The 21,174-nt window shown below is 43.4% G+C and overlaps 1 protein-coding gene across 2 annotated transcripts; it reads left to right on the top strand.

Annotated features, from left to right (window-relative positions):
* On the top strand, positions 1 to 20,607 carry DHX57 (DExH-box helicase 57). Of its 2 annotated transcripts, none has more exons than XM_027664648.1 (24): positions 1 to 80; positions 1,299 to 1,534; positions 2,892 to 3,044; positions 3,324 to 3,488; positions 4,176 to 4,984; positions 6,276 to 6,466; positions 6,608 to 6,729; positions 6,979 to 7,174; positions 7,916 to 8,040; positions 9,145 to 9,278; positions 10,542 to 10,596; positions 11,353 to 11,555; positions 12,567 to 12,683; positions 13,040 to 13,136; positions 14,389 to 14,562; positions 15,123 to 15,323; positions 16,117 to 16,393; positions 16,957 to 17,052; positions 17,152 to 17,235; positions 17,373 to 17,510; positions 17,933 to 18,007; positions 18,416 to 18,550; positions 19,439 to 19,639; positions 19,739 to 20,607. In XM_027664648.1, exons 2-24 carry the CDS (start codon positions 1,308 to 1,310, stop codon positions 19,880 to 19,882), a joined length of 4,119 nt encoding a protein of 1,372 aa, XP_027520449.1. In that variant the 5' UTR covers positions 1 to 80; positions 1,299 to 1,307; the 3' UTR covers positions 19,883 to 20,607. The 2 variants fall into 2 exon arrangements, with proteins under 2 accessions (XP_027520449.1, XP_027520450.1); XM_027664649.1 differs by lacking the exon at positions 1 to 80 and adding an exon at positions 148 to 163.
* The last annotated feature ends 567 nt before the right edge of the window (positions 20,608 to 21,174 follow it).

Below are 21,174 nucleotides of genomic sequence, written 5' to 3'. Positions count from 1 at the left end.
GCGGGGCGGCCGCGGCCCGGAAGGGAAACGCGGCGGATCCGGGTCAGGGATCCCTGCGGGTGCCGGTGCCGGGCGGGGAGGTGAGAGCGGGGCGGGGAAGGGGGCGGTGGAGCCCCCGGAGGGAGTCACGGCTCCGCGGGGAGCGGGGGTGGAGAGGAAGAGGGTGCGCGGCGGGTCTGCGAGAGAGGCTGAGGGGAGGCGGGTGCGTGGGTGAGTGGGCAGGGGATGGGTCTTGGGGAGAGCGAGGCAGACCCCGTGTGACAGCGGCCCCCCGGGGCGCCTGCCCTGCTCGCCCTCTTCGCCTGCCTCACTTACTGCGGGCTGCTCCCAGCGGGGTCGGCTTGTCTGTGAGCTCCTGTCCGGCCCCGGCGGAGCTCCAGTGAGGAGAGCGGCCACAAAAAGGGAGTTTGCTGCTTTCTAAACCCAAACCGCTGCCGCTGCTCCAAGCCCTCGTTTGGGCTGTTACCTGTGCATGGCCGTTCTTGTCCTGACTCTGGAGGTGCCAGTGCAAAGATCCAGGTGATAAGCTCCTGACAGGCTGCCCGCGGCTGCTCACCTGCCCTGCAATAGCTTTCCATTAGCAGGAATGTGCAGTTGGAGCATAATGTTGAGCCGTTCTGTCCCTGACAGCTGCTCAGTGCTAATGGGCTTGTGTGAGCGCTGGGAAGATGCTGCTTTGAGAAGAGGAGGGGTTCTGTTTTTCAAGACAAGTCCCTGACCAGGCTTCACAGAGCGCTCAGCAGTCTGAGCAGCTCTCTGCAGGAGGAGATGGATCAGGAGTTTGATATGAGTTAACATGAAAAAACATTGTGTTTCAGCTAATGCTCCCCTTCCCCCTTTTACTCTGAACCCTGCAAACTCCTGAGTTGAAAACTGACAGCTCAGAGGCTACTTTCTTCCCAGAAAATTCCCCTTAAGGTTTTTCCTGTGGGCTTCAGTGTCCATGAAAACTCCATCAGAGTGGCAGAACTGGAGCCCCCAGCCTAGGCAGCACTGCTGGTAGGCTCATCCGGAGGGTCTGAGGCCAGACAGTTTTGTCGAACCTGCAGGCTTTGGCTGAGTAGCTGTGAGGAATATTACTTTTGTTTTCTAAAGCCACAGAACTTACTGAACAATGTTCTAGAACAGTGTTCCTTGCTCCAGGTGCATACAGACACACCCACATACGGATCATTAACTGTGGGTTAATGAGAGGGTGTCTTCTCTTGTTGCATAGACAAACAAATAATATGTGCTTGGACATATGCAATGTGCTAAATCATTCTCATAACTAAGAGCTATTTTTTCCCTTTCTTCAGCAAGAGAACATGAGTTCAGCAGTGAGGAAAAGAGGAAAGCCTAACAGAGGAGGAGGAAGAGGGAGAGGAGGAGGAGGAGGGAGAGGAGGCAGTGGAAGAGGAGGCAGTGGAAGAGGAGGAGGCAGCAGTGGCCGTTCAAACAAGCCTCAGCTTGGTGGAAATAGGAAATGTTCAGCCAAAATTTGGGATGATGGAGATGATTTTTGTCTCTTCGAGGAACCAAGGCTGGAATCCAGGTATTTCTTTTAATTTGGGGGGGATTGGCATAGAGACATCTGGGATACTTCAGGATTGTCTGGGATACTTTGGGACATTTGGAATACTTTTTTGGATGGTGGGATACATAGACATTTGGGGGTGGTTTTCAGACATCCTTGAATATAGAGAAGAGTGAAAGGGTGATGAAGTTGTTTCAGTATGAAGCACTTTTTACATGTCTTGTTTTCATTAACACCTTATAAATTTTATCGCTAGGAAACTGTTTTACTTTTTGTGCTGATTTAAAGGTAAACCAGCAGGGGAAATGAACTCAGCTCAAAAGAGAGATTGTAAGTCAGAATAACAATTTAATAAAATAATACAATAAGTACAATTATACAGACAAACAATTGGTTTTAACCCACAAAACCCAAATGTATAACCCAGCACCCTGGGGCATGAACAGAGTGGTGTTCTTTGGTCCCCCTGAGTCCAAAGTAAAAGGAGAGGGGAAAACCTGTTTGTGAGAGTGCTGTTGCAGTCTGGTCAAGAGTGGTGATTGCAGTCCAGTCGAGAGTGGTGGTCTGCAGTCTTCCTCTGGATCCCACGAGTGGTTAAAAAAGTTCCAAGACCCTAAGATTACACATCCTCCAGTTCAGGCAGGAATGCCCAGCACTTCCATCAGGGCGGGGAGCTCCACAAAGGGTGTGAGGACAAGAGCATCCTCCTGTCTCACAGGCCTCTTAACACCTAGTTTATAGCCTGAGGAGTCAGGCTATTCTGGGCAGATGGTGTAAATGGTCTATTGATAACAGTTTCTGGGAAATGGCATGGAAGGCTATAGAATACACAGTTTTGGGTTACACCCATCCAGTGATGAACTGGTCCCAGCTGTTCTAACTAGGACACTTTTTAAAGATTAGAGCCTCTGATTTTCTTCTTAGGTCATAATTTCAGAACACTTTTGGTCAGAAAACATTAATAAACATAGGATATTCATTGTTGTGTATACAAAGCAGAAGCTGGGCCATAGAAAATAAGCACTTTGGAATTAGTTTAGTATCCTGTATGTGTTCTGACCAATCTGTCTTAGAAACATGTCAGAAATATGTTGTATTGTAGTCTGAGAACAGCTTTACCTAGCAAAGTATTTAGTGAATCACTTTGAATTTGACATAGATTACAATATGTGTGTGTGTGTGCAGATACAGACACACAAATCCTGGTCATGTAAGAGGTGATTCAACCTGGCTGAATAATCCTTAGGTGATGGACTTGTCTTATTTTGGTTTTCTTGTTTTGAATTACAGGATTGGGCCCTAACACATCCCAATTCAGTCAGAATCATTTGAGCCAGGCAAATAACTCATGGTTGTGTCCTATTTTAATTTTTAGATCAAGTGCCCCTGCCAGAAGAGGAGGGCAAATGAAACAGAGACCTGAAGCAAGAATGCCTCTGCAGACCATACACATGACATCAGAGAATCAGAGAAGAGTGAAAGAACTTCTTCAAGAGCTTCAAGGGCAGGAGCTGGCTCCTGAATCAGAGTTAGTTTAAATGGAAGCACTACTTCCAGCTCTTGTAGATGATCATGCTTTAGCAGGCATACTGTTAGAAATGAAAAGAGTATTTTTTACCTTAACTTTTAATTTTATCTCAAATCCTACAGTTTTGAGTCTGCTTTGTTTTTCTACAATATTAACTCTGGGAAAGGGGTAGCCAAGTCTTCCATTTAAATGAAGAATTTAAAACTGCAGAGGCAGAGTTTTGTGTCTGCTCAACAGTATAATTTTGTTTCATTTTAATTTGATAACTCTTTTTATCAGTGTAGCTGGTGAAGATGATGATGAACCTGATTACCTCGATGATGAACAGTGCTGGTCAACAGAACAGGAACTTTCTGAAGTAATACCAAGGTTGTCTGCTGAGCCAGCTGAGCACAGAGTTGTAGAAAATGAAGTGTCTTCATTTGCTGTGCACAAACTCTCCAGGTGATGCTTTTTAGTGAGTAATTTGTATCCCAAAGAGTTAAATCACTAGTCTCATCTTGACTCTGGGGAGGTCTATGTGCAGAACTGGTGATTTTGTATCTCCTGTGAATCTAATCCTCAGCTAGGTGAATTTAACATAATGATTTTATTAAAATAATCATTCCAGCCTTTTTCAGTGATGTTTTAAATTCTTTCTCCAAGGCAATGGAACAGACATTAGGAAAGCTCAGAGAGCATTGCTTTTATATGTATGTTTATCCCAGGTAGGGGGAAACCTTGTAAGTGTTCTTCATCCATTTTGCTCAGACATGACTACTTATTTTTGCTTTCTTTGAGAGTATTTATGTGTGGCAGCTTTTTCTGAAGGGTTTAATTTATATAGTTCAATGGGGAAATCTAATCCTGTGAGTATTGTGTGCTACATTCTGAGGTGTGAGATAGTTGCCACATAAACTAATTTGTCATCTTACAAACCACAGACTGGCATTTACAGACACCAAATTGCTGCCTGCCATTCTGTCATTTAAAAGAGCATAAATATTTTGGTGTGTTTCTTCCCCTAATGGTAGTGATAGTATCTCAAGCTATACATGCTTCCTCACTTTCAGCCTGATCAAGCAGAAGTGTAGTTATTTTGCTTCACGAGAGTTTCTCACTCATTGCCATGTTGTCTCTGTTTTGGTGCAGGTATGGTTTTGACTGTGAGCGTTGTAGGACAGTGCTGAGATCCTGCAATGGTAACATTGGGGCATCGTTGGAGTATTTGCTATTGCAGTGCTTTACCGAAAGATATGGAGAGAAGATGCAGGTTTCTGCAGCAGCTGCTGAAGCCAGTCAAGAAGAATGTTTAGAACAGAGACAAGAAGAAGCTTTTGCCCTCCGGTCAATCTATGGAGAAAAATTTGTAGAAAGAATTAAAAATCACGTTTGGACTTTTAGTTTGGAATTGGAGTACCTAGCAAACAGACTCAGCAAATCTAAACAAAAGGGTGGTTGTAGTAGGGACACAGCAAAACCGACTTCAAAGGAAATATGTAAATTTTATCTCCAAGGAGGCTGCAGGTTTGGTTCAAAATGCAGATTTGCACATGAATTCCCTCCAAACCATCCACTAAAACCATCCAAGGACTCTGTAGATGATGCTCATCTCAGACATAATGATGGTCCCGTATATGAACTTGAAGTAAGATTTCCTGAAGAAAACAAATATCCACTTCAAGCACCTCTTGTGGCATTTTATTCCACTGATGAGAATCTGCCTCTTGCTTGTCGTTTACACATTGCTGAATTCCTCTTTGGAAAGGCCTTGGTAGCTGCAGAGTCTCATGAACCAGTGGTATATACCTTAGTGACTTGCTTAGAAGATGAACACGAAATAAGTGAGTTACTTGGCAATACTCAGCACAAGTACAGTGTTCCTCTTGTGTCCCTGCTGGCAACACCTCCTGTAAAGCTACAGACAGAGAGTACACCTGGTTCAAATCAACTGTCTGAAGGTACACCAAATCTCCTTCTGTGGTTTCTGGGCTAAGAACAGTCAGAAAGATTTAAAAGGAAAAAAACCAAAACAGAGAGAGACAGGGTAGAACCCTCAGGAATTCCCTTCCACAATCAAGGTGCAGCAAAGGGGTTTTGTGCTGGCCAGAGCTGAGTTAAAGGAGCACAGAGCTAATGAGTTTGGTTTGGCAGAGTGCATGATGCCCATTCCCACACAATCCATGAAATGGAGAGACACGGTGTGAGCTCACCAAAATGGGCCAGAGACTTGAAAGGGAAGGGGGAGGGTTGATTTCAAAACTTTGGTGCATCTGCTACTCATCAATTCACAAACTCTTTTTTTAAAATTACTTAAAATTGCCTCCTCAAAATTTAACTTTATAAAGGTGGATTTAAGGCTAAGTGAATGTTGAAAGTGGTTCTAGAATGTTGCACAAGGTCATCCTTTTTATGTATGCAAGAGCAACTATGTTGATTTCACATGAGGAGAGCTGAGGCTGTCACTTATGGCAGGGTGACTTTCAAACTCTCAATTCCAAAACTGTTTTATTTAAGCCAAGCTTTCTTTAACAGAGTTTTCTAGAACAACTGCATCACATTTTAGAGTAGTGAAAGCTTATGTTTTTGTTACAGTAAAACAAATTATTCCATTTCTTTAACAGCTCTGCAGAATGACAGCTATGTTCCAGAAATTGAAATCAGAGATTCCAAATAATTTTGTTAGTTATAAAATCTTCCTTATGCTATAAAATAGCTTGCATAGATAAATGTAGCCTTAGAATTTTAAGGGCTGGCTGACAGTCTGAGCAAATCCCACTTCAGTTCATAGGCACTGGGCACCAAAGTGCCCAGTTCAGTTCCAGCTTTGGTTTAGAAGTACTTGGCAGCAACTTTTACGCTGGTGCTGCCATCAAAGTCTTGTGCTCCATAGAAGTGGTTGGATTGAAGAGGTGAGCTGAGACACATGAAAAATGTTCAGAAAGGCAAACCAAGTTCCCATTCTGGTTCACTGTGTGGCCATCCAGACCATGGTGTTGACAGCACAGCTGATGCAGAGGTAGTGACAGATGGGATGGGGCTGGAGAAGTTGTGGTTTGATGAGGTGAGGGGAGGTTTACCGGTAGTGTTGAAGTAAATGCTTGTCAAAAACAGTCCTGCAGGCCCTCAGGTCCTGTCTACCAAGGTTCTTTGTTGAGAATACTGATGGAACATGTGTCTCTTCTCTGCATTGCTGATGAGGTCCTGTTCCTTAGTAATAAGAATACTTAACTGTACACTCTCTGTCTCAAGCCTCAACAGTGTCAGAGCCTCAAGAAGAGGCAGTGGCGGAGGAGGAGGAGGAAGAAGAGCCTGAACAAGTTGTTGTGGAGAATGAGAGTTACGTGAACCTCAAGAAAAAGCTTTCCAAAAAGTACGATGTGCAGGCGAAGTCTCTGTATAACGAAAATGTTAAACTCTGCGCACAGTTTCGGCAGAGAAAGGTATAATGTGCAGAACATAATGTCTTTTTTTCTTGCTTACTTTAGAGAAATGAATGTTTTAGGCATAAGCTGCTGTTTCAAATGATTCTATTCCACTCCAGTGGTGTTCTTACTGCTGTGCTGTCTGTTTTTGTGCATCAGTCTTCTAGGCACTTCCAGTCCATGCTGTATGAAAGACAGAAGCTCCCTGCATGGCAAGAGAGAGAAAACATTCTGGATTTGCTGAAGAGCCACCAAGTTCTTGTTGTGAGTGGCATGACAGGGTAAGAGTGTGATTGCACACACTTTATGTATCAAAACACAGACAGAAGAATGTGAAATACATATCCATGTCCTGGAGAAGTTAGGGTGGTGGTCCATCTGTGACCAGTGACAGCAGTCCTAGGTAAACTTCATGTGATGGATCACACTAGAGAAGCAAAGCAAATATCAAGTGGAATACAGTCACCTTAATTTACATGGATAAAGGTGTTGGATTTGTGAGGTTTTTAATTCCTGATTTTGTTGTGCAGATGTGGCAAGACCACTCAGATTCCTCAGTTTATTTTGGATGCTTCATTGCAAGGATCTCCAAGCAGAGTTGCAAACATCATCTGCACTCAGCCTCGCAGGATCTCTGCCATTTCTGTGGCTGAACGTGTAGCCAAAGAAAGAACAGAAAGGATTGGACTCACTGTTGGATATCAGATCCGTCTAGAAAGTGTAAAGGTATGTATGCTTTGCTTGTTGGTTTTCATTTAGTTCTATTAAAATGTGCTTAGTTCTTCTCTAGTGTCCAGAATCTCTGCCCTGTACCTGCCATGTACTGAGATAAGCAAGTTTGCATCATCTATATTTTACACTATATTATGAACCATATTCTATATTTTATTTCATCTCAAGTTGCACAGTTCACTTTGCAGAATGAGGGTGCAGTCCTATGTCTTGTGGTTTTGCTTTCTGTTGAGAGAGGTGATGGAGTTTGAGAGTATGAGTAATGCTGCTGTCCTTAGGAAGGCTATTGGCTTCTTTTCTGCCTGTTGTCGTTTCCATTTGTCTCCCAAGGGTACAGCTACAGTCAGCAAGAAGGAGTGGTTGAATTCAAACTTTTGTCTTGGAAGAAGTTTTGTCTGCTTTGCAGCTGATTCTTTTTCCAAGAAGTATGCTAAAAAAGAGATTCACTGGATCTTTATAGGATCAGAGATCTGATTGTTTATCAGAAAACAATATCCACAGGAAAAATGGTTCAGATTTTTTGATAATTAGCAATGCCCCTTGATAAGAAGCAGGTGTTGTCAGTTTCAGTCAAGAACTTAAAATCCATCAGCCCATCTCCAGCAGGGATTGCTTGTTCCCTTTCTGTCAAACCTGGCGCTCAGCTGAAACCAAATGCTTTACAGCAACACACATTCTTTTTGCACTATGTTGATTTGCCCGGAGTCAACTGAATGCTTTGTCTTACCCTTCAAGTCCTCAGCTACCAGACTCTTGTACTGCACTACTGGTGTGCTGTTGAGAAGGCTGGAAGGAGATCTGACTTTGCAGGGAGTCACACATGTTATTGTTGATGAAGTTCACGAAAGAACAGAAGAAAGGTAAATAATCTCTTATCCTGTAAGCAAAACAAAGAAAGGAAGGATAAAGGTGACTAAGGTGCAAGTAACTGATCCTGTGGCAGTAATGTGGGGTGGCGGAAGGAGTCTGGTTTTAGGTTCCTTTGCTTGGGCAGTAGGAAATTATGTTGCACAGCTTGCAAGAAAGCATATCTCTCTCAAATTGCTATACCTTCAATGTGCTGTTACATTGCAATGGTGTTGAAAAGACATTTTGGATGGGCCTGGAGGGTTAAGTGACTTTTTAACCAGAGCTGTCTGTTTCTTGTACTTCCCTTGTTTCAGCTTTTATCAAATACCATAATTCTTCACATGCCCTTTGGGGAATTTTTTCTCCTGATGTAGGCTTCAGCAGAGCACCTGCAAGCAACAAGTGCTCACATTTTCTTCCAGTCTATGGATTTTACTGGTTCTAGATAGTCTCATCCTATCCTGCTCTGGGCTCCTGCAGTTTTACCCTGCTTACCTCCTGGTGACAGGCAAAAGATAATGTCTGTCAGTATCTCTGTAAATTAAGTGTCAAGGATCCTTTTCTTTGACATTTTCCTTGAGAAACATTGCAGTACAGTGGGTTTCCAGGAGGCTTTGTCTGTGACTCGTTACTCTACAGCTCAGATGATATTGTAGCCTCATAAAAAAGCTTGTGTCTCTCAAGAATTCTTTCCTTGGCATCTAAAATCACTATAAGCCAGTCTTCCAGGAATGCCACAAAAGCTGTAAATATATAGGAAAGAATACAGTGAGTAGGGAAGAGTGGGTAAGTTTGAATAACTCTCCCAGTGAAGAAGAGGAGCAAAAAGGACTCATCTGTTCTTATCTAATGTTCTTGCACTGTCATTAGTGTAAGTAATTTATAAGGCTTTTTGTTGCTTAAATGAATTTGCTTGGTAATCTTGACACTCTAGTAAGGGACAACCAAAAAGAGCCAGATTGAGATTGCCTTCCCTTCTGAGAAGCTCATGCTTCTGTGATGGTATTGCTGCACTATTGAAGACACCAGGAAGGTGGACAGAATGGGGAGAAAAACAGAGACACTGAAAGTTAACACTGAAGAAATTTATATGTATTTTTACTTGTTTTCTGCAGTGACTTCTTGCTGCTGGTTTTGAAGGATATAATGGTTCAGAGGCCAGACCTGCGCATTATACTCATGAGTGCCACCCTGAATGCAGAGCTTTTTTCTCAATACTTTCACTCCTGTCCAATTATTAACATACCAGGTGAAAACCATTCATTTTTATTATCTTCTCACATTCATTGTTTTAGAAATTTGTTTTCAGTATTTCTTTTTGCAAAGTGTTTCTCAGCTCAAGTGCAAGGGGCTATTATGCAAAGTGGCAAGATGAGGATGGACACAAGAAATATGATTCCAAAGGCTTAGGAGGAAAGACTGATGATATTTAGGAGAGAAAGGACTTGGAAATGGATATATTTTTGTGTTGTCTGTATACCAGAGGAATTTCCCTCCCCAAAAGACAAGAACCATGGTTCCCTGGGCTAGTTTCACCACAACTGAAGACTCTTCTGTATCCTTGTGAAAATAGGATCAGTGAGAGGATCCAGCTGGATGTGTACACGTTTAGCCAAATGTGCCTTTTAAATTGCTAAGTTATTACATGGACCAAGACAGGAATCTGTAGCCTCATGGATGTATTCCCATAAGTGTATCAGCCCTTCTGTCCGTGTAAGTGCATTGTGCGTGTTACCATAGAAACCTCGAGTGGTTTGAGATGGAAGGGACTTGGGAGGTCTGACCTTCCTGCCATGGGCAGGGACACCCTTTCACTAGACCAGGTTGCTTCAAGCCCCATCCAACCTGGCCTTGAACAAGTCCAGGGATGGAACACTCAGGGCTACTCTGGGCAAACTCTTGTGTCTCACCAACCTCACAAGAAAGAGTTTCATCCTAATATCCAATCTAAAGCTACTTTCTTGCAGTTTAAAGCCATTACAGCTTGTTCTATCACTACATGCCCTTGTCAAAAGTCCCTCTCCAACTCTCTTGTGGGCCCCCTTTAGGTACTGAAAGGCCACCCTGGAGACTTCTTTTCTCCAGGATGAACAATCCCTATTCTCTCAGCCTTTCCTCACAGAAGAGGTGTTGCATCCCTCTAGTCCCCTTCATGGCCTCCTCTGGACCCATTCCAACAGGTCAATGTTGTTCCTGTGATGGGAACCCCAGAGCTGAATGCAGCACTCCAGGTGGGGTCTCACAAGGGCAGAGCAGAGGGACAGAGTCACCTCCCTTGTCCTGCTGGCCACGCTGCTTGTGATGTCCATGAGAACTCCAAACCATGCTTGGAGGACACCCACTGTTTGTCCTGATCAGAAATTGTGTTGAAGGGTGCAGTGTAGGTGAGAGCTGTGAAGCCAGTGTATGTCATAATAACCTGTATAAAATGATATAATAATCTCTGGTCTTTTTCCTCTTTTCTCTATATTGTGTGGTGTGTAGATAGATTTATTCTCGTGTTTCCTTTCAGGTCGAACATTTCCTGTGGATCAGTTTTTTCTGGAAGATGTGATTGCAATGACAAGGTATGAAATTCATGCATTCTCGGATATATTTGGCCTTTGAGGTTGCACTATTGACCTTGAGACTGAGTAGTTCTGTGCATATATTTAAAAAGCAAATCCTCTCAAATCTCACCCATCACCTGCAGTCTTAGAGTTCTACTAAAGCACTGACTTTAAGCCATACCTTTTGTACTGCAGTGGGGTCTAGGATCTCATGCAAAAACAAGCCTTTCTGCGTTAGATACTGCATTAGTACTCAAGAAAAGGTGAGCTTTGCTAAGAATACTTTGTTGGTGCTTGTGCTCTACTTGTTTCAGTGGTGATTAGATATTGACAGGCAAAAGAAATCTGAATGTAGATTTAAGCACTGAGGGTGAAAAATGTAGGATACCAAACAATTACCTTTTGTAAGCCCTACCTTGCAACTCAGGTTGCAGGTGCCTTTTACCATTTATAGTTGCTGGAGGGTCACAGCAGTTCAGATATTCCAGATAAATTGATCAGCTGTTCTGTTGCTCTGAGCAGCACTAAGCCCACCTAGCTGTCACGATCAAGTTTGCAGTCCTAGTCTTTCACATCACAGCTTTTAATAGACTAACGTCCCCATATAAAAGGACACCTTGACCTTCATATTATCTGTGGTTTTGCAACCTGCTTATACAAAGTTCCTCTCAGACTTATAAATAAATATTTTTGATGCCCTATCTCTGTAGTTAATTATTAGAAGGAGACTGTTAGGCTTCTTTCCACACCACCAAATGTTCTCCTGCTGTCCAGGTATGTTTTAGAGGACTGTAGTCCCTACAGGCGGAAGGCAAAGCAAGAAAGCAAACAGAATGGGAGACACAAAAGGACGGCATTTGAGGAAGTAGAGGAGGACTTGAGACGTGCTGGCCTTCTGGAAGGCACAGACACCGTTGTCAGAGATTCAGACCCAGACCAAAAATTAACTCTGAAGCAGCTCCTTACACGATATAAAGGTGAGCTCCTTCTTATATTCAATAAATTGACACAATAACATTTGCTAGACAACATGGTATGTTAGCATATAATACTGTAAATTGAATGCTTATATATAATTCAGAGTTTTGTACTTGTGAAGTTCTAGATGAGAAAATTCCTGCCACTTTAAAAAAATAAAAGAGAACTCATTGTTCTCTTAAACTAGAGCAAGCGTCTTGGCTGAAACCAGTTCTTAGCATCTGAAAATGGACAATTTTCAGCTGCTGTCTCTTTCCATCCCTTTTCAGATGCCTTGTTAATTCCACTTTCTCCTCTGTATCTGTTCTTGCTGAAGTAGTTTTACTTAGAGCACGGCATGTGTCTGCCCACTTCAAGGAGGTCACTTCATCATGGCAAACCTTCTTTGAGAAATTCAGTCACCCTGTGAATGACTTAATCAGAGAGGCAGATATTTCCATGAACTGTACACTCTGCCATCATCAAAATCCTCCTCGTGCTTAGTCCTGAAGAGTTCATCCCTGCACACCCTTATGATGAGCTCCACAGTGGTACTGAGGGAAAGCCATTACTTAAAAGCTTCAGATTCCTGCTAGACAGTTACATCTCAGAAGAGTATGGGAATTTGGGTGTTGTTTTGAGTGGGTGTATGGAATGTTGGAAGGGAGAAGAGAGAGCTGGAGAAGGTAGTCCTGGGGTATCTTATCTGTAAGCAGACATATGAAGTGCTTTGGCTCCTCTTCCCCCTGGTATGTGTGTATGTCATGCTGGTGGTGGATGAATCCTGGTCTAGGCTGTGCCCAGGACAGGTCTGAGCCCCAGTAAGCATGAGGAAAGAAATGAAGGGCTGAAACAGGAAAGCATGGAAAGAAAAACGTGACACATTGAGTCACTGTGGAGCTACCTCTGTCTGGCCTAAGCCAGGTGCTGTTTAAACTGAGCTGTGCCTGGTTGTGCAGCCACACTGGTTCAATGCATCTTGTTTTTTACAAGAGATAGATTTACTGGGTGTTTTATTTCTTTTTCCCCAGGGGTTAACAAGGCAGTGTTGAAAACAATGTCTCTCATGGACTTGGACAAAGTTAATCTGGAGTTAATTGAAGCCTTGCTGGAATGGATAGTTGCCGGCAGACATTCATACCCACCAGGTAATTTCATTGTCCCTGGGAGATAAACAGAAGGAGATTCTTGGAACTGTGCACTTACAGACAGTCCAAAGCTAATGATTTGCATGCAGGGTTTCTGTAGCTACTGATTATTTTGGAAAAAAAATAAATTTCTAGTTGAGTAACAAAGATCCTGCTATACATGGGATGGGGAAAGTGAGAGAATTGTCTACTTTGGAAAGTCTTTTGTGAGGGACTATTATGGCCTGTGTGCTTTTTTTGGTACAACAGTTGCAAAAGAGAGCTGGAGTTTTGACTTGGGCCTTCTGCACATTAATAAAATATCATGCTGTCCTTTCTGTTTAGTGATTTATTTTTTTTTTAATCTACATATATAGGTGCTGTTCTGATATTTTTGCCTGGTCTAGCAGAAATCAAGATGCTTTATGAGCAGCTTCAGACTAATGCTCTTTTTAATAACAGGCACAGCAAGAGGTAAGGCAGAAAATCTCCAAAACTATCAGTTTTTACCCATAAATAAAGAGTTGTTTCCTGCACAAAGCCTGCCTTTGTCCAGGAATAAATAAAGGTTATTAAATGTGTGTGAGTTGAGTCCAATCAGGGTAATTCCTTTTCTACTATCTTACTGGCTTGCTTCTTTTGTTTTTCATCCTCAGCTCAGGAAGGTTAGTTGTTGACGTACTTGGAGACCCTAGTGATGAGTGTTTTCCATTTTGTGCTCTGCATGATCCAGCAGGCTGTTGAAACTTCGTCTCAGCCCTTGTTCTGTTTCAGAATGTTTACTGGGATACATTCAGTTGTGGTTTTATTTGGCCTCAGATTGTTACATGGAGAAGTAATTATATATCCTTGACTAAACGATTTCTACACAGATGTCCATGGCCAGGTTAGCTGGACTGACTTCTTCCAGTCTGACATTAAAAATGGCAGATTTTAGACTCTTCAAAAGAGGCAGAATATTTGCTCAACTCTACAGAAGTGACAGGTCTCAGAATAAACTCCACATTCCCTTAGAAAACGTGCCATCAATAGTGTGGGCAGCAGGACCAGGGCAGTAATCAGCACTAGTGAGGCCTCACCTCAAATCCTGGCTTCAGTTTTGGGCCCCTCACTACAAGAAAGACATTGAGGTCCTGGAGCGTGTCCAGAGAACAGCAACAGAACTGATGAAGGGTTTGGAGCATAACTCTGATGAGGAGCAACTGAGGGGGTGTTTAGCTTGGAGAAGGGGAGGCTCAGGGGAGACCTTAATCACTCTCTACAACTACTTGAAAGGAGGTTGTAGCCAGGTGGGGGTTGGCTTCTTCTCTCAGGTAACAGGTGACAGGACCAGAGGAAATGGCTTTAAGTTGTGCTGGGGAAGGTTTAGATTGGAACATTTGTTCATGGAAAGGGTGGTCAGGCCTTGGAACAAACAGCCCAGGGATTCACCATCCCTAGATATATTTAAAAGCTATGTAGATGTGGCACTGAGGGACATGGTTTAGTGGTGGACTTGGCCGTGTTGCATTAATGATTGGATGATTTTAAGAGTCTTTTCCAACCTCACTGATTCTATGATTCTGTGTCTTAAGGGTGCTATGGCAGAGAGGTTTGTGGTTTTATATTGCTTTGATTGGCTGCGGGCAGTGTCTAGTGAGGCAATAGTGTGTGCAGGCAAATTGTTCCCAAGAGGGAAAAGGCTAGAGACAAAGGCACTGACCATGTTGTCATATTGTCCTTCCAGGTGTGTTGTTTATCCGCTTCACTCTTCACTGTCTAGTGAAGAACAGCAATCTGTGTTCCTCAGGCCTCCTGTGGGGGTTACCAAAATCATCATCTCTACAAACATTGCAGAAACATCTGTCACCATTGATGACGTGATCTATGTGATTGATTCTGGAAAAATGAAAGAGAAAAGGTACTGGAATCCATTCCTCAGTGTTTTGTGAGCTGGGAAACTGTTATATGCCTTGAGCTGTATACTTCAGTTTTCCAAAGAGCTGGGAAAAACTTGAAGGAAACCTGGTCTGCAGAAAGCTGCTACAAAGTGGAGAAAACCAGTCTAAACTCAGATCCAAGTGCAGGGTTGGGAATTGTATCCATAGAGAAGTTGGCAGCATCTGCCTGCTTAACCTCCAACCTGTTCACTCTGCACTCATGAATACTCACTTTTTACAAGGGCAGGTTGTGATAGGACAAGGGGTAATGACTTCAAATTGAAAGAGGGCGGGTTTAGATTGGATATTAGGAAGAAATTCTTTACTGTAGTGAGGCACAGGAACAAGTTTCCCAGAGAAGTTGTGGCTGCCCCATTTCTGGAAGTGTTCAAGGCCAGGTTGGACAGGGCTCTGAGCAACCTGATCTAATAGAAAGTGTCCCTGCACAGGGCAGGTGGGGTTGGAATTGGATAATCTTTAAGGTCCCTTCTAACCCAAACTATTCTATGGTTCTATAAGTCTGTTTCTTGCTCTCCTGCAGATATGACCCAGGCAAAGGAATGGAAAGTCTGGAAGATACATTTGTGTCCAAGGCCAATGCCCTGCAGAGGAAAGGGCGAGCAGGCCGTGTAGCCTCAGGTGTCTGCTTTCATCTTTTCAGTAGTCACCACTACAACCATCAACTTGTAAAACAACAGTTACCAGAAATACAAAGAGTGCCTTTGGAGCAGCTCTGTCTAAGGTGAGCTGTTGTCCCTGTATTTCTTGAAAAATCCAGTGTGAAAAATGTCCTTACTTTACTGCAGGGAGCACTTGGAATGACATTATCGAGGTGTTTTGACTCCTCAGTGTTTTCTCACCTCACAAAACCCAGAAACATGCTCTGTAGATCTGAGTCTCTGTTGAGTGGTTGCTTTGATCCTACTGTCACACTGCCTCTGCATCCAGAGCCCCACTCTAATTGCACCCTCCACCATTCTCCCCATTCTCCAAGTTCCCTATCTCTCACCTCATCCTAGGAAAAAATAATGTCTCTTAGATCTCTCATCACAGAGAAGACAGTTGCATTCCTGTACCCCAGACCTACCACAGGTGTTTGTGCCTTTCTGCTGTGAACTCTTGCAGTGTTTCTGTGCAGCACAGTGCAGTAAAGCTACAACCTGCATCAAGCACCACCATCATGCAGATGTTAAATGAAGAGGCCTCCCTGTCCCCGCTGCACACTGTGCACCCCTTAGTACTAAAAGGAAACAAAACAGCTCAAATTATATTTTAACAGTAAAAACTTTATTTTAAACCTTAGTATGCTACATAGAAATCTGTTCTTACAGACTCATATTCCACATTGTTCCCTGACTTCAAATATGTCTTACAGGCCCTCTTCTAGGGAGCATGTGCTTCAAAGCACATTTTCTTTTGGGTTTTTTTGTTTTGTTTTTACAAAAGCTTGCTTTTTTATCCTGTGTATGGAACTAAGCTGCTTTTTTTCTTTCTTTGTTTTTTCTTTTCAATTCCCCCTGTCCTCCCTCCATAAGAATTAAGATCCTGGAGATGTTTTCTGCACAGAGTCTTCACTCTGTTCTATCACGACTAATCGAGCCCCCTAGAACCGAGTCTCTGCAGGCATCAAAGGTGCGACTACAAGACTTGGGAGCGTTAACTCCAGATGAAAAGCTCACCCCTCTGGGATATCACTTAGCTTCGCTGCCTGTTGATGTCAGGATTGGGAAGCTGATGCTGTTTGGCACCATCTTCCGCTGCCTGGATCCCGCACTAACGATCGCTGCCAGCCTGGCCTTTAAGTCCCCTTTTGTAAGTATTCTTAACCAAAGTGCTGTGTTTTTGTGCAGCAGCAAAATGATGTTGTAACTTGCAGCATACTACGCTGCATTGAGTATTTTAGTTCTTCTTTTTAGCCTACATTGTCTGTGTGTCAATGCAGTGCTTGTTAAAACGGTCCAGCAGAAGTTCAAAACCATGCAGCAGCAACAAGAATGGTATTTATGTTGTGAGTGTGCAGTAGAAACAGAGTGAATATTAGTTTTCATTTTTAACTAAGAAGTGCAGACATTTTGTCAAAATTTGGTGTAAAAATTGAAAATTAGTGGTAATATAAGTTAGGAAACAGTGATGATAATGATGGAGCTGACATGTCTGAGCTGTGAATGCAGAGTTCAGTTTGGATCTCAGTTTGTGTGCTCATTGTCACTTTGGCTTTTTGAATGCCTCATATTTCCTGTTTTGCATGGAGAAAATTTGCATTCTGACCCGTGAGCTGCTGTGAAAATACCAAAGATAATGTGCCATGTAGCTCTAGAGTGACTTGTCTAAGTGATGAGGGGAAGAACACACAGAATCTGTTACTGCCTGTCTAGGTGTCACCATGGGATAAAAGGGAAGAAGCAAACAAAAAGAAGTTGGAGTTTGCAGTAGGAAACAGCGACTACCTGGCTCTTCTCCAGGCCTATAAGGTGAGATAAAATTCTGTAGCCTCTCTTGGGGGTTTGTGATATGTTTGAAATTCAAGTGGAAATATTTTATTAAAGGTTTCCTCTCATCCTCTCAATTAGGGATGGCGTTTAAGTATCAAAGAGGGCTCTCAAGCAAGCTACAACTACTGCAGGGAAAACTTTTTGTCAGGAAGAGTTCTTCAGGTAAGGCAGTGTTTGTGGCCTTTCACAGGGACTGGCTGAGACACTGGCAGAGTCCTAGTGACAGAAGTAAGTGATAGGGCAGACTCTCCCTGCTCGGTGTGGCAGCCACCACATATCAGCACTTTGTCTGTTTGTAGGAAATTGCCAGTCTGAAGCGGCAGTTTGCAGAGCTGCTTTCTGACATTGGGTTTGTGAAGGAGGGATTAAGAGCCAGGGACATTGAGAAGAAGTGGTCTCAAGGAGGCGATGGTGTGTTGGATGCCACAGGAGAAGAGGTAACTCACAGCATTTCAGTGCAGTTTTTCATGTGTACAGTCTTCAGAAAGTGCTACCTCTGGGGCCAGAGATACCCTGGGTGATATGGGTTTGGTAGCTGTAGAATATCACTGTGCATTGGGACAACTTGTGCTTGCTTTCTCTTGGCTGCAAGCTGCTTTGTAGCCAGATGGCAGAGAGCAGTTCGGTTCAGCACTAACTGCATCAGGTTAGTGGTGGCCAGTTTGCTCCATTGATAGTGGGGGGAACACAGCCCACGTCTCGCCTGAGGCCTCAGGAGCACTGACTTGTCCTCCTCTACAGAGCACAGCAGTGCAGCTGTAAAAGTCAACCAGTTTCAGGAATTCAGTCATTCCTGGAGCAGGGTTTTATCTTTATACATTGAACTGTAGAATACCTAGTGCATGCATTGATTTCACAGGCAAATTCAAATGCAGAGAACTTCAAGCTGATCTCAGCTATGTTGTGTGCTGCTCTGTATCCCAACGTTGTCCAGGTAAGAGAATGCTTTTTCATTTTTCCTTCTGCTCTCATATCCACACGGCCTGCTTTCAATCTAGACTCACTGTGGTAGTTTTGAGCCTGGCTTAGGTTGCCAAAGCTTGCTGCTTGTGGTGTTAGAGACAGGCAGCAGAGCCCCAGTTTGTATTGTTTGAGACCCCTGCTGTTCCCACAGGCTGACTGTAGTGTCTCACAAAAGCCAGCAGCAAATGTTAAGAAGCTATGTTAAATTACAGCTTTTTAGAAGGCTGAGGTCACAAACAAACAGGGTTAGACAGCACCTGGAGTGTAGTGACTTGGCATGTTACTACTACAGAATTTCTGTTTTTAAAAAATTTAAAACATAAGGTTAAAAGGCTTTCTGGTGTAGCAGATTTTTATAACTTTTTTTCTTACCATACAGGTGAAAAAGCCAGAGGGTAAATACCAGAAGACCAGTACAGGAGCAGTCAAAATGCAACCAAAAGCAGAAGAGCTGAAGTTTGTTACCAAAAACGATGGCTATGTTCACATTCATCCTTCATCTGTGAATTATCAGGTCAGGATTCTTTTTTTCTGCAAAGCATACTCTTTTTCTTAATAAAAGAAATCATCTTTGCTTGAGTATTCAAGATTGCAGTGAGGATCCCTACTGATGTTTAAAATAAAAGATCTTAATGATTGAACAGTCCTGTGTTAGGATTGCAAATAATGGTGTGTTCCTGAGTTAAGAGTGTCTTCTTGGGCACACAATTAAACTCCAGCCTCTGGAGTGGAACTAGGGATGCAGCAGATCCCTGTTCAGCTTTTCTAAAGCTGCATCTGCAGAGCTGAATGCAAAGAAGTTTCAGCTGCAATGCTGCCCTGGCTTCTCCTCAGTAGTGATTATCTATTGTTAAATAATTCAGGGACATACTCTGGTTTCTTTCTTTGAGTCCTCAAGTTCTAAAGTTAATTTAATTTCCAGCTTAATAGCTAATACTTAGATAAAAGCTCTCTCTCTTTGCCGTGACGTGGTAATATTTGTCTCATGAAGTCTGTCTCCATGTTTGATGATTCATTGCTTTTCCAGGATTTAAATTACTTATCTTAAAAAAAATGGATTTTCAGTCATTATTGGGTTATAAAGGCTTTGAAATGTTTGTCACTTTTGCTGTGAAAGAGCGTAACAGATGCACACATGAGAATGTCCTTAGCATGAAGTGGAGAACTTGGGGCCTTGAGGCAACACTGGTGAATGAGCTGATTTCTCATGTGCTCGCTGTAGGGAGCATGGGGTAACTGGTGAAGTTATTGGCAGCTCTTATGGGTCAGAGAGAGTCTGTTAGTCATGTGGGTGCATTTTGGGCACATTTGTTGCTCTTTGCAGCTGCTGTAGGAGAGGCAGGACCTGAGCAGGCAGGAAGAGATGCATGCCTTTAACGAGGCTGTGGTGTGTGTGTTCCAGACCAGGCACTTTGAGAGCCCCTACCTGGTGTACCACGAGAAGATCAAGACGAGCCGCGTGTTCATCCGGGACTGCAGCATGGTGTCCGTGTACCCGCTGGTGCTGCTCGGGGGCGGGCAGGTGCACATGCAGCTGCAGAAGGGGGAGTTTGTCATTTCCCTCGATGACGGGTGGATACGGTTTGTGGCTGCCTCTCACCAGGTAAGGAAAAGAAAGGATAATCCTGGGAGCGCTGCAGAGCTGTGCTGGTGTTTGGAATGTCCTGAGCCTTACGCTTCCCTCTGTGTTTTACTGTATCAGGTGGCTGAGCTGGTGAAAGAGCTGCGCTGTGAACTAGACCAGCTGCTGCAGGATAAAATCAAGAATCCCAGCATGGATTTGTGCATGTGCCCCCGTGGATCTCGGATCATCGGGATGATTGTAAAGCTTGTGACCACACAGTGACATCAATCAGAACAGCTTTCTCTAAAGACTGTTACAGGCCAAGTAACATCCATGTCTTGATATATTTATTGGTCCAAAACATGGCATTAATCTCTGGAAAAACAGGATGGCAACTGTACTGTTGACAGTTTTTCGGTTCTTTTTTTTTCCCCTTTGTTTGCTCGCTGTTTGGAAGTAAGGTGGTTTACAGTACACTCTGGGAAATGGGAAAACAGCAAATCACCCAGAAGGAGTAGAAACCTCCAAGTAAGAAAATGTTTTCTCCTGGGACTATACCCTGGCAGTAGTGTTTTCTGGTCACAAAAATACCTGCTATCCAGCTGGGTTTTTTAATGTCTGGAGGCAGCGTGTGACATAATAAGCTACTCCCAAATTGGTTTAAACTCACTCCTGCATTTTGACCATGCCTTTACTGAGGCAGTCAGTTTGGGCTGACCAGGGTTCATTTGCTCATGGTTCAACCCAAAGCCATCATACAAATGAGCACCTTTTGATTCGTGTCAAGAGGTTCTGAAATTTAGACGGTGTCTTCTGATGAGAGACTGGAGTGGATCAGTTGGAGTGCAGTGTTGGATCAGTGCAGGCTGTTCTGGTGACAAAGTAAAACTGCAGGAGAGTGTGGACATTTTCCCTGAACGGCTGTTCCAGCCCCTGCTGCAATGGGAAGAACTAAAACAGCTGAGAAGGGACTGCTGTAGTGCATTAAAAATGAATTCTTGGATGGATGACATTGCTAATTTCTTAACCTGCTCTGGTATGTGGTGGTCCTTCTGCCACCCTACACAGCTGGAAAAAAGTCCCACTTTTGGAAACTTTTATCCAAACTCCCACTCTGGGGAATGGACTGCTAGTGTGGCAAAATCCTGCAGTAATAATGCACTATTATTTCTTCCCCTTAGCATTGCTGCAGCCAAGCTGCTCAGTGTATAGCAACTGCAAGTAATAGCAAGTGCCTTAAGTGCCAGGACTTGGCTGTCATCTCTAATAGAAAAACCAGAGTGAGCAGTCTCTGCCACCAGCCCTACCCAGCAGTAACCCTCAGGCTGAGGAATGAGCTGAGGGAGGCACATTGCTTGGGGAATAGGTGGATGTTTTGAAAAAACAGACTTGGATGGTTGTAGAAGCAGTTTCACACCAACACACCCTCACATGAGGAAGATGACAGGAGTGCCAAGACCAACATCCCTGTGCAGCAGAAGGGCCTCTGCAACTGAACTGCTGCTGCAGTGGGAAAGGGGAAGCAGATGTGAGAAGATTCATAGGCTGACAGACAGTTTAATAGGTAAAGCAAA

Source organism: Corapipo altera, unplaced genomic scaffold (assembly GCF_003945725.1).
Source record: "Corapipo altera isolate COAL_440 unplaced genomic scaffold, ASM394572v1 76, whole genome shotgun sequence".
Classification (NCBI taxonomy): Eukaryota; Metazoa; Chordata; class Aves; order Passeriformes; family Pipridae; genus Corapipo; species Corapipo altera.
This window is presented reverse-complemented; position numbering and strand designations above follow the sequence as displayed.

Bases quoted from the DNA above. Each gene is read 5' to 3' on its own strand.
- DHX57 (XM_027664648.1), top strand. From the start codon at position 1,308: ATGAGTTCAGCAGTGAGGAAAAGAGGAAAGCCTAACAGAGGAGGAGGA. The intron at 11,556-12,566 runs GTGAGCTCCTTC...CTTTTTCCCCAG, and splicing joins GCTCCTTACACGATATAAAG to GGGTTAACAAGGCAGTGTTG. The intron at 15,324-16,116 runs GTGAGCTGTTGT...TCCCTCCATAAG, and splicing joins TTGGAGCAGCTCTGTCTAAG to AATTAAGATCCTGGAGATGT.